Source organism: Anguilla rostrata, chromosome 11 (assembly GCF_018555375.3).
Source record: "Anguilla rostrata isolate EN2019 chromosome 11, ASM1855537v3, whole genome shotgun sequence".
In the NCBI taxonomy this organism is placed as follows: Eukaryota; Metazoa; Chordata; class Actinopteri; order Anguilliformes; family Anguillidae; genus Anguilla; species Anguilla rostrata.
Window position 1 is genome coordinate 17,366,334 of NC_057943.1, and position 12,183 is coordinate 17,378,516.

The window sequence follows — 12,183 nt, forward strand, 5'->3', positions numbered from 1 at the left end:
GTCTCCATTTGAAAAGCCTGAAAATGGTCATATTATCGACCACCACATTTAACTTGAATCAGAACTATTTAGGGTTTACATCAACTGCAAGGGTAATCTAGCAGGCTGTCAAGGTACAAGTTCCTGTTAAATTGACCTATTGTTATGTTAATGTTATTTAATCATATTAATTAGACAGGCTTATAGTACACCAACTTCAAATGAAGACAGCCAAATGTGCATGCATTCCACATACCAATAAATCCAACTTCTTGCTGTAAATAAGGAAGTCAATACCCTGAGTTCTTCAAAAATACCTGGCTAAAATAGAAATGAAACCTTACAGAAATTCAGCACTGTTCAGCCATGTGAAATCACAAACCATTGGATGGCTGTTTTGTAAATAAAATTTTAAAAAACTTTAAAAAAAAACAAAACATTTTATTCAGTTGTATAATTTGAAACAAAAAACAGTAATAACAGTACAGCCATTGGAGGGTTCCTTTTGCAGACAGGCCCTTTGTTCTCAAAGGGGAGACAAGGCCACTCATCCTTGCAAACATGCAAAAAAGAAGAAAAGGTGGTGGGAGAGCAATATGAATACGTTCTTTATTATAATGTACAAAAAGTTAAACCCCACTGGGGCCTCAAGCTGCAGCTGGACAGTGGCTCTCTGTCCTACTTCCTGAATCGGTCTAGTGCAGACCTTTGACCTTGGTCAGTGTTGCTGACTTCCTTCTTCTGCTTCTCTTTCTGCAGTCGCTCCACTGTTTCTCTGATCTGATCCTGTGAGGACAGAAGTGGACATATAAAGTGCATGTGTGTGACCACTCAAGATGAAACCATCTATGGAGGCTGTGTGTGCGCTGTAGTGTGCGTCTGTGAGTGTGTGAGTGAATCAACCTTCAGAGGCTTGTGAGAGCGAATGAGTGTGAGGTAAGTGAAGTCATGTGTAAGAGAGACTGAACCAGCCTGTGCAGGAATGTGTTTGTTTGTGTGTGCAGCCTGTGTGAGCATCTTACCCTTTGATCTTCATGGGCCACTTGCTTCTTGCGCTTCTGAACTTTTCCTGAAGAACTCCGACCTTTGGTCTTAAACTTTGGTGTATACTTCACCTTAGCAAGAGGGTCGAATCCCTAGACAGGGGCACAGACACACAAAAAAGCCATTTGACTGAGAACATGCCCATTTGACCAATCAATAGCTTTCCTTGCATTGCTTCAGTGCTATCATGAATTAGGCCATGCAAATCTGATTAACAGTTGAACAGATTTTCTTTTCAGAAAGGCTAACAAGTGAGAGAGAAAAAGTTAACTAATCAGAGCCAGCACACGGAGGACTGGTCTGGCACTTCTGCTCAAGGAATTAAGGGTCAGCGTATCGTGCATTACCATGCGCAGCAGGGCATATTTCATTATTTCATTTAAAAATAATGAATACTAATGAATCACTGCACAAGCTTTTTTATTTATTTATTTATTTTTTTTAAGTGAGACATTGTTAATCTATGAATCAAATCTGTATGGCCTTACCAATTAGCCAGACTATGACTACAGTTTATAATATCTGTATAATAAGGGCAATGCTGTCCTTAGAACTGCCTAATCTCTTCTATCTCTCTCATATTTTCTTTTCCTTTGCTCTTCCCAAAGTAATTTGTGGATACAGTCTGATATTTCAACCGTTGTCCACAGAGGGGCAATCTTACGGTTGAGTTATCTGCTTAATTAAAGGTCCATATGAGGATGCAAACTACCATTGATACCAGAAGAACTACTGGGCTAAGAACTGTACAGTCTCACCACAGGCACCGTAGAGTTGACTGACCAAATTAATTCCCAATGTGTGATGAGGAAGGGTTATTCTGCTGACTATAATCCGACATCCCAGGAGAACATGCCCCACAATACATCACCCCATGGGACTCCCAGCTATAGAGACAGTGCATAGCGTGTCACACAATGAAGGCCACATCCACAATTGGGGAGAACAACCTAGCAAGCTATAGTAAGCTAAAGTAATTCTAATTGTAGTGTCATTTGATTGTGAAGCTAGCTATTTGAAAGTGAAGATGCTAACGTTAATTAAGAGCAGCTACCATAATAACATTAGCTAGCTAGCTAACGTTGTTTCTTTTGGGTGGGATGTGACATGTAACATTGCTATCTAGTTACATCAAATCCGAAAAGAAAACAAATTAAACAAACATACAATTTACCATTTCAGACATAACCTCTTACAGCTAATTGAAGTTAAAGGTTCTTACTATTTATGCATTGTATGTACAGAGTAAATGGTAAATGGACTGCATTTATATAGCGCTTTTATCCAAAGCGCTTTACAATTGATGCCTCTCATTCGCCAGAGTGAAATGGCAAAACTGATTATACCCTTATGCATGAAACATGGGTTTTACAATAACGCTACATTTCTGGTATGCCTGTTGACATAACAAATTCCAGATCCCGTTACTCTTGCATCCCTGAACTGATGGCATAAACTTTCTCCAATGCAGTGCGCACACACCAAGCAAATCACTGCAGTTCTTACCAGTGCCTGGACTTTGTCTTGGTGCCGCTGCTCCCAGCTTGCTCGATCCACCAGACCCAGCTGGCCGGGGTCCAGCCCAATGAGCTCAGGCTGGACCTTCTCCAGCAGAGCCTTCACCTCCCACTCCTGTCGCTGTTTAACACTGCGGTAGGGGTTCGCATCCAGGCCATCAAAATTGGGTTCACCGGCACCTGCAATTGGAGAGGGAGCGAGAGTCAGCACTATGGCACAGGACAGTATTTCAAGGGACTACTTTAGTAGGCTGAAAACAAAGAGTTAGAAGCCTGCAAATGGAGGCAATGTTTTAATGTGCATACTGTTGTACTGGTTATATATGTGTACATCTACATGGTCTTAATCGAAGATGCTGACCTGGGACAATCATGCTGGTGAAGCCCTCTGCATGCCCCACACCCAGGACATCCTCGAAGGGGCAGAACTGGGCTCCGTACACTGAGCCCCGCACACGATGAGTCATGTAGGGCTTTTTCACTGGTGTGTTGCACACATCCTGGTAGACCTGCAGAAAAACACAACTGCTTAATAGACAGTGACAGTATTGTCCAGTTACACTTGCTGGCAAACAGAGGGATGGATTCTGGTATAGTCATGAACGTGTAAAAATGATTAATGACCTGTTTTAACTGAGATAAGCTCAACACAACAGTAAAAGTCTCAGTATCTTAATGTCAGAGACCACCCACCCCAAAATGAAACATCTCCCACCTATGGGACATGGCCGCCTGTTGACAGTGCAGCCAGACCAGAACGCCCAGACCACAGGCAGGAATGACCCCAGAGACACACCTGAACAATATTGCCAGTGGAGGCACAGAGCAGTCCTCTCTGGCTCAGGGAGAGGCAGGAGGCCCCCGCAGGGAGAAAGTAGGATTTCAGAGGTTGAAAAGTTCGGATGTCAAACACCTTCAGCTTCCTGTCGAGCCCTGAGGTCACCATGTACCTGTGAGGCAGTGTGAAAACAAGATGACAAACCATCTATGCCAGCATAGGCATAGATTGTTAGGGGGGGGGCATCCTGTCCCCCTCAATGTTGAGAGGGCATTAAATTATCCCCATACAATTTGTCTTGTCAAAAAAAGTTGTGTGATTTGTATCTGCACTGTAAAGGGTAAAGATCGACTCTCCAGAAAACACATAATCAGAGTGGCTTGGAGTAGAGAAAGAGGTCTTAGATCTTGTGGTCTCAAAAATGTAATTGTTAATTGGCATTTGTGGTTCAGAGGAATTGGGTGGTCAGTGGATGTGTCACTATGCACCTCTGCACAAAATACACATATGGGAAACACACCTTTTGAGTCCCCGCACTCAACAATCTCATCCACCCCACTTTCCTAGAGTTCTTTTTTTCCAATTCTAGCAAACACCCCAAAAACAAAAGAAACACTAATTTTTAGATGCAAATATTTGTACTTCTATATTTTCATGCTTCTTACATACTACATCACTTCAGCCACAAGTACTTCCCCGTGACTAGGGTACTTAAATTTGCCAGTCTTACACTCAATCAGGTTTTAAGGATCATAACTACTGTATTTAAATTTTGATTTGAAGTGACTCACGTGCCAGTCTTATCCACAGCAATTGACCGCACACCTCCTTTATGACAGAGCATCTTCACTAGTGGCTCCTTTTGATTTGGTGACCAAAGAGTCACTGTGCCAGTGGGGTGGCCAAGGTGGACGGTGGCATTCTGGGGGTTCAGAGCCATCACATCCAGACGCCCCGCTTTAGTGCAGATAGCAGCCACTTCCTTCCCTACAGACACGTCCAGGTACTGCAGAAACCCTGTGGCACTCTGGGGAAAACAGAGTCTGGCTAAGACACATGCAAGCACAAGTACGGGTAGACACACGCACTATAACACAAGAAACTTAATGCACAACAACACTGCGGAATAATAACCTTTACCTGATGCAAGAACCACGTCACCAGTGTACCCCCGCTTGGTAGGGTACACCCTTCTGTACCAATCATGTCTTTGATTACAGGAATTCCCATCTCAGCTGGTATACTTGGGCTGAACAATTCCGTTTTAAGGGTCTATATGAGTCATATGCAAGTCGAATGGCTCTGTATCAAATTTATTTCTACTTACAGATGTGGCACAAATTGGAACTATAAAGGTTGTTTTTTTGCTGTTCATGCTGTTCCAGAAACAGCTAAACTAAATCAACCTTGTGTTGCTTTAAGCTGTAGTCTGAATGTAGCCCACGTTACACAGATAAACATCCTTTGCAAAGACAGCATTTCAAACCGTTCATAAAGGCCAAACACAAGTTACGCACTGCTGTGGCAAGTAGGAAATGGTAGGGCAGGAACTGCAGGCGTAAGACATCGTTGAATTTCCGAATGCAGTGAAGCTCAATCCCACTTGAGTCATAGATGTACAGCCACTTCTTCTGAGCCACTGCATACATAGCTTCACTGTGCAGCCACCTAAAGGACAAGAAGTAGTCCAGCTACTCTGCTTAAGAGCAACAATGCACTCTGAAATAAGTGATAATTTTAAAAACCATACCCTAAAGGTTTTACAACACTGAAGACCATACATTATTTAACAGATCTACCAACATGTGTTTTTCCAAGACCAATGCAGACACCAATATTTTAAGAGGGCAGTTAGGTTTTCCTTTCTTATTTGTACACAATTAAAGATAGTTCACAATTTTTTAAAAATTTTAAACATTCCTGCTGGTCCAGATGTTTCTTGCCATCAACATGCATCTGCAGCATATTCAACATTTATCTGGCTTTCAGAGAACATTCCGATTTTATATTGGTTCAATAAATGTGAATACTAAGAATTATAAGTAAATGTACGTAAATGAACTACAGTAAAACATTAACAACTGCAGAATGAAATACAAGGCTCAGATTGGATCAAATATCAACTAATTCAATTAAATTTGATTAGAAGTGTGATAGGGAACTCTCCTCATGTGTGCACATGTGTATGTATATACATGCGCATGCAGGTATAAGCCACCAGAGCACTTAAGTGCAAACATTTCTGCTTACTTCACATCATTAACCGTTTCCATGACGTTCATCTCACACTTCAGCTGTTTGGACTGCCAGTCTATGCAGACCACATGACCCCGTCTGCCACCCAGCAGAAGGTGCCTGAAACAAATGCACAGATAGATTCTAGAAACTAACTATGTACAAATTACATTTAAAATGGAGCAAGCTTTTTTTATTTTTTTTACATTTACAAGGAAACATTTGTCGTTTCACAGCACATCCACAATACACAGAGAAAATAAATCTGTTCAATCTAAATATACACACGAGTGGTTGTGACAGTTTCAGGGTGTTAGCCCTATCACAGTAGACAAAACTTACCTGCCATTCCTGGTATAATCGACTCTGTAGGGTCCAAACTGGGAGAGAGACAAGTTGAAATACTGCAGGAAAAAAAAGGACAGAGCACAGTAAATAAAAATAAAAAACAAATGCACCAGTGATTTGACAGCAAATATGAAGAAAGAAATGGACAGCATAACCATTTTTTTGAAGGATCAAAAACCTTTACATTTAAAACGGATTGCAAAAATCAACAGTTAGATATCCACTACATGTGTAGGCTGTAAAACACAGGCTCAAGCCCGGGCCATATCATTGGCCAACATTAGCTGGGATTAACATAGTGGACTTCATTCAAAAAAAGGTAATACAAGTTGAGACCTACACGTTTTTAAGTTCCCTGAGTAACCACCATATTAGCTCCATCCAAGCTACAAATGTGAGAAATACACTTCTCTTCCAGTCAGCATTTTTTTCTTCCACCGCTGTGTTGTCTGTGATATACAATGCAGTCGATGGCTATGGGGCTGGATCAAAAGTGTACATGTGCTCCAGGCACAGCCTTACCTCAAGAGTCACAATTTTACAGAAAATATTACAAAACCAAGTGTTCACCAGGCACATAACACTTATCAAACACAGAAAAGAAAATCTGACCTTTGACCCCGAAGTGATGTCTACAGCATCAGCAATGTCTTCCTGCATGATAGTGCAGGTGTCCTCATCCTCATCTCCTTCCAAAAACCTGAGAGTATAAGGCGGCAGTGAAAATACTGAGAAAGACTGATGCAGCAGGATTGCAAACTGCAGGGAATCACTGAAAGCATCCATAATGAGTGATGGCTTTTATTACCCAGCATCCTCTGGCAGCAGTAGGTCATAGCGTGCTGCCTGGTTCTGGGCAAGATTAGAGGCAACCTCTGCACGTGACAGACTGTCTTTTAGTCTACCTCTGGTTCCCGAGGACTGCAGAGAGAGATAAAGACAAGGCGGGTATATTTTACTAACAGATTCATTGTAGGTTTTAAAATAATTCTGTTTCCAAATTGACCAAATAAGATAACCACTGACCATCTTTTTATTGCCCCCTCTTTTGAACTTCTTCAACTTCTCTTTTGAAATAGGGGCAGGACCAGGGAAAGGGTCCATTTTCTGTAAAGATATAAAAATATGGTTCCTGAAATTGAAGTACTCTGCTATAGTAAGAGTGTAACTAAGGCAAGAAATAAAAGACAAAAGGTAGCGTATAGATGGTGCACAATAATCTCTAAAATGATGGTACTGCATCCCATTAAGGCTGTCACAGAAGTACTTCCCAGTCAATTCAACCTCTGGGGTCTCCTTACCCCAGATATACCCTTCTTTCTACCATCTTCACCCTTCTTCCTTTTCACATACGGCATTCCTCCCTCAAGGGTATTTTTTTGTTCATCATGCTCCTCCTTTTTTTGTTCTTTCTCTCTACCTTCTCTTCCTTTTTTCTCTGTGCTGTCGTCCCAGTATCGTTTTGCAACCTGGGAATTACAGCAGACAAACAAGTGTTAGCAATCCATACTGAATGACTGTACCGAACACGATTCATTGGTCTGTAGCTTCATACCATTACAAACATCTCGCTGGTTCATCTCAGTCTTCAATTTGATCAGTTAATAAAGAATTACTCAATTGTACGTCTACCTAATTGTTTCCAAACTGCACAATAAGCACAATGTGAACATAGGACGTTCATTCTTCATGATATGCATAGCTATTTCTGACATAATGTGGTTTATGAGAGTAAAATATCTCTAAACATGAAAATCGCCTAATTAAGAAAAGTTAACACCTTGTTAAAATTTCGCGACTGCAAGTGTGGTTGAAAAGAAAACCGGCATAAATAGTGGTCCAAAGACGAGTTTGGCTAGAAATAGCTGTACAAAATAAGTAATTGTACCTTACTGAACCCGTGTTCAGCAGTTGTCTACGATCATGAAAATGCACTCTTGTACGTCGCTTTGGATAAAAGCGTCTGCCAAATGAATGTAATGGGAACCACTGCTATATTCTAGGTCTTCACTGCAATCTTGTTCTACACTCCTAATTCCCAAAGTTGGTTGTTTATCCAGTTTGATAATGATATGAACGTGTTTAATGCTTAACCAGATGCCCCTAAACATTGCTAACTAGCTAGCTAGCCAACTACGTAGCTAACAAACCTTTAAGATAGCAATATCGTACGGCTTACTATGTACATAACTTATATTGATATAATTAAGTCTAGTTACACGTCATGTTTCCAGTCGCACTCTAGCTACAACTAAATATAGCTAGAGCTAGCTACCGGCAAGCTAGACCAGTCAGAAACCAGACAGCAAACGATAATAAATATGAACAAACAAACAAATAAATCTAAGTATTGCAACAGGAGCTGTCTATTATAATATGTCATTAAGTAGCAACACATTTACTAATAAAGAAATGCCCTGCTATGCTTACAATTTTCTTCTTCCCCACGTGCGTCGGTTTCACCTCGGCATCTCCGTGAGCTGCCATTTTGTTTATTTTTTATGTTTTACATCCGCGGCTGCGGGAAAGTATGGGGGGCCAACAGAGCCAAAATTCTTTCGGCTACGTAGTCACAGTCGTAATGGCATCAGCACTCCCTGTCGTATTCGCATTCGCATGGGCACTTGTATAATCAGATAGTCTACCCCTAGGGTATAGGTAGCAATAAAAACCACAGTAAATGGCAAACTTTTACGTTTTAAATTTAATTTATCCTTTATGATTCAGTGTAATATCACGACCTATTGGCATTTCTGACTGTAGCCTAATAATTGTAGTAATAATTGTTCGCTTGTTTCTTACGCCGGGCACCCACCGCACGCGTCGCGTATGCGTCGCGTAAACAGCAGGGCGAAGCAGCACGGCGCGACGCGTAGGGTGCAAGCGGCCAAAACCAGACTTCGTTTTTGAAGCTCATTTCCTGGTGTTGTAGTTCCTGGTTGCTCACTAGCGCCACTACGGATGGCTCCAGTATAGGTGTTTTCATATCCGGTTTCCATGCAAGTCTACGGTACAAATGCGATCAAAATACAAAGTCAATAATTTTTTCTCACAAGAACAAATGGTCATAATAGGTGTATTTTATTCGTCTTATGACTGTCCATGGGTCGATTTCATGATTTATTGCGTCATTTTGGCACAGTGCCAATATTTGTTCTGGACCAATGAGGTACAGTTTGCGTCACTTCCGGATTACTGCGAAGGACTGAGCTACAGTAGGGGCTACAATCTGTGGTCACTGGGGTGGGAGGTGGCGTCTCTTGGCCTTGACATTGCGGCTCCGACCACGGTCCACCTGTGCGAAGTCAGAAAATGCAGGCATCCCATTTTGTAGTGGTTTCATTATAGCGTGTGCTATTTACAGCTGCACTAGACGACCATAAAATAATCCTCCTCTGAAGTTTTGCGGTAGCCGAGTCATTTTTACTATTTCCTTTAGCCCGCTTAACCAAATAATTAGTTGGCAGAAAGCGTAATCAGCTAACGCTTATTTGCTATATGTGGTAGTCCAGTAGCCTATGCTAAAACAGTTCGCAACTTCGGCTACCAAGCCATTTGACTAGCTAGCTAACCCTAACCGGCAAATATTCCATCTGTCAAACGTGTTTGACGGCTTGTCAGTCGTGTACATTCCGTAAATGTCTACCTGGGCTATGCTGCACGAATGTGACAAAGCTAGAAGCTAGCAAGAAAATAATAATAATTAGAAATTAAATGTACATTATTTTTGTCTTTATGCAACAGGTGGAAAACTTGCTCTTCAAAGTGCGTTGTCATATTTACACGCCTGTAGATCAGTTATTAAAATACTTGGTAGATTTGTTAATCACCGCTGACGGTGTTAATTTTTATTCGGTAAAAAGTGACTTGCGAACGATCGGTCAGCTAGCGTCACCCAGCAAGTAAACACCACAAACGACGATGGAGTAGTAGCAGTTAATGGCTCATTAACTGACTGTGGCGAAAACCTACGACGATAACTTGCTTGGTTAACAGCAGGTCTGCCAGACAGTTATATGAAAATTAGCCTTGTCAAATCATCAGTAGTCTACACATCTCTGATTGATTGACCATCAGTGCAGTCGATGTTCTTCCCCTGTAGTTCATATTGCTAATGCGTGAGCTAACCACGGATAGCTTACCTAGCTCACTGGCAAGCTGATATGCTAGCTAAGCATATTCGTTTTGCCGAGAAACATAAATTGAAGATAACTGAACATAATTGTATTATTAATGTCATACATATAACGTGATTACATGACACAGTACAGTCACGGATGGAAATTAAACTCCGTAAACATTTGATCGTATATTTTAAAACATAACGGCAGACAGTCAGCTAGCCTCAAGTTCGTTCTGCAATCGTTCGTTCGGGTTGATGGGCTTTTCCGCACCGGACTGTCAATCACATTATAAAAATCACAAGACCGCTTAACTCTATGGTTTTGGCTCCAAATCGAGAACATGGCCGCGCCCGCCATTGAGCTTCAAAACGTGTTTTACAGACCCACGGAGAGGCAATGGGTGACGTCACAGTAGCTTTGTCCATATTTTTTTCTGCTTCTCGGGGCCGCTGTCTGTGAACACTCTAGCAGTGGTTTGATGGTCCTAGGCCCTATTGTCTGGGAGCTATTGAACATTGAAAGCGTTAGCCGGCTGCATTTTTTTCCGGTCGGCGGCTTAAAGTCAGGTTTGGAAATATTCGTGTAAAATCGCACGGGATCGTAGTGCCCGAAGCATAGGCTCTGCTTCTCGGGGCCGCTGTCTGTGAACACTCTAGCAGTGGTTTGATGGTCCTAGGCCCTATTGTCTGGGAGCTATTGAACATTGAAAGCGTTAGCCGGCTGCATTTTTTTCCGGTCGGCGGCTTAAAGTCAGGGTTGGAAATATTCGTGTAAAATCGCGCGGGGTGGTAGCGCCCGAAACATAGGCTCTGCTTCTCGGGGCCGCTGTCTGTGAACACTCTAGCAGTGGTTTGATGGTCCTAGGCCCTATTGTCTGGGAGCTATTGAACATTGAAAGCGTTAGCCGGCTGCATTTTTTTCCGGTCGGCGGCTTAAAGTCAGGGTTGGAAATATTCGTGTAAAATCGCGCGGGGTGGTAGCGCCCGAAGCATAGGCTCTGCTTATCGGGGCCGCTGTCTGTGAACACTCTAGCAGTGGTTTGATGGTCCTAGGCCCTATTGTCTGGGAGCTATTGAACTTTGAAAGCGTTAGCCGGCTGCATTTTTTTCCGGTCGGCGGCTTAAAGTCAGGGTTGGAAATATTCGTGTAAAATCGCGCGGGGTGGTAGCGCCCGAAACATTGGCTCTGCTTCTCCGGGCCGCTGTCTGTGAACACTCTAGCAGTGGTTTGATGGTCCTAGGCCCTATTGTCTGGGAGCTATTGAACATTGAAAGCGTTAGCCGGCTGCATTTTTTCCGGTCGGCGGCTTAAAGTCAGGGTTGGAAATATTGTGTAAAATCGCGCGGGGTGGTAGCGCCCGAAGCATAGGCTCTGCTTATCGGGGCCGCTGTCTGTGAACACTCTAGCAGTGGTTTGATGGTCCTAGGCCCTATTGTCTGGGAGCTATTGAACTTTGAAAGCGTTAGCCGGCTGCATTTTTTTCCGGTCGGCGGCTTAAAGTCAGGGTTGGAAATATTCGTGTAAAATCGCGCGGGGTGGTAGCGCCCGAAACATAGGCTCTGCTTCTCGGGGCCGCTGTCTGTGAACACTCTAGCAGTGGTTTGATGGTCCTAGGCCCTATTGTCTGGGAGCTATTGAACATTGAAAGCGTTAGCCGGCTGCATTTTTTTCCGGTCGGCGGCTTAAAGTCAGGGTTGGAAATATTCGTGTAAAATCGCGCGGGGTGGTAGCGCCCGAAGCATAGGCTCTGCTTATCGGGGCCGCTGTCTGTGAACACTCTAGCAGTGGTTTGATGGTCCTAGGCCCTATTGTCTGGGAGCTATTGAACTTTGAAAGCGTTAGCCGGCTGCATTTTTTTCCGGTCGGCGGCTTAAAGTCAGGGTTGGAAATATTCGTGTAAAATCGCACGGGGTGGTAGCGCCCGAAACATTGGCTCTGCTTCTCGGGGCCGCTGTCTGTGAACACTCTAGCAGTGGTTTGATGGTCCTAGGCTCTATTGTCTGGGAGCTATTGAACTTTGAAAGCGTTAAACGGTGCATTTTTTTCCGTCGCTTTAAAGTCAGGGTTGGAAATATTCGTGTAAAATCGCTGGGGTGGTAGCGCCAACATAGGCTCTGCTTCTCGGGCCGCTGTCTGTGAACACTCTAGCAGGGATGGT

At 43.0% G+C, this 12,183-nt stretch overlaps 1 protein-coding gene across 2 annotated transcripts in view; it reads right to left on the reverse strand.

Moving 5' to 3' along the window:
* Positions 1-563: 563 nt before the first annotated feature.
* The window catches only part of wdr46 (WD repeat domain 46), a 23,161-nt gene continuing 11,541 nt past the window's right edge, over positions 564-12,183 (reverse strand). The window contains exons 1-14 of one of the 2 annotated variants that reach the window (XM_064298379.1): positions 8,332-8,610; positions 7,203-7,370; positions 6,928-7,008; positions 6,710-6,822; positions 6,514-6,601; positions 5,896-5,957; positions 5,569-5,673; positions 4,836-4,986; positions 4,110-4,345; positions 3,337-3,490; positions 2,902-3,049; positions 2,530-2,720; positions 1,002-1,115; positions 564-765 (exon numbers count right to left, since the gene is read on the reverse strand). In XM_064298379.1, coding sequence (XP_064154449.1) covers positions 658-765; positions 1,002-1,115; positions 2,530-2,720; positions 2,902-3,049; positions 3,337-3,490; positions 4,110-4,345; positions 4,836-4,986; positions 5,569-5,673; positions 5,896-5,957; positions 6,514-6,601; positions 6,710-6,822; positions 6,928-7,008; positions 7,203-7,370; positions 8,332-8,388 — 1,776 coding nt within the window. In that variant the 5' untranslated portion in view covers positions 8,389-8,610 and the 3' untranslated portion in view covers positions 564-657. Of the gene's footprint in view, positions 766-1,001; positions 1,116-2,529; positions 2,721-2,901; positions 3,050-3,336; positions 3,491-4,109; positions 4,346-4,835; positions 4,987-5,568; positions 5,674-5,895; positions 5,958-6,513; positions 6,602-6,709; positions 6,823-6,927; positions 7,009-7,202; positions 7,371-8,331; positions 8,611-12,183 lie in introns of those variants that run through there. The other variant, XM_064298378.1, reaches the window with a different exon arrangement.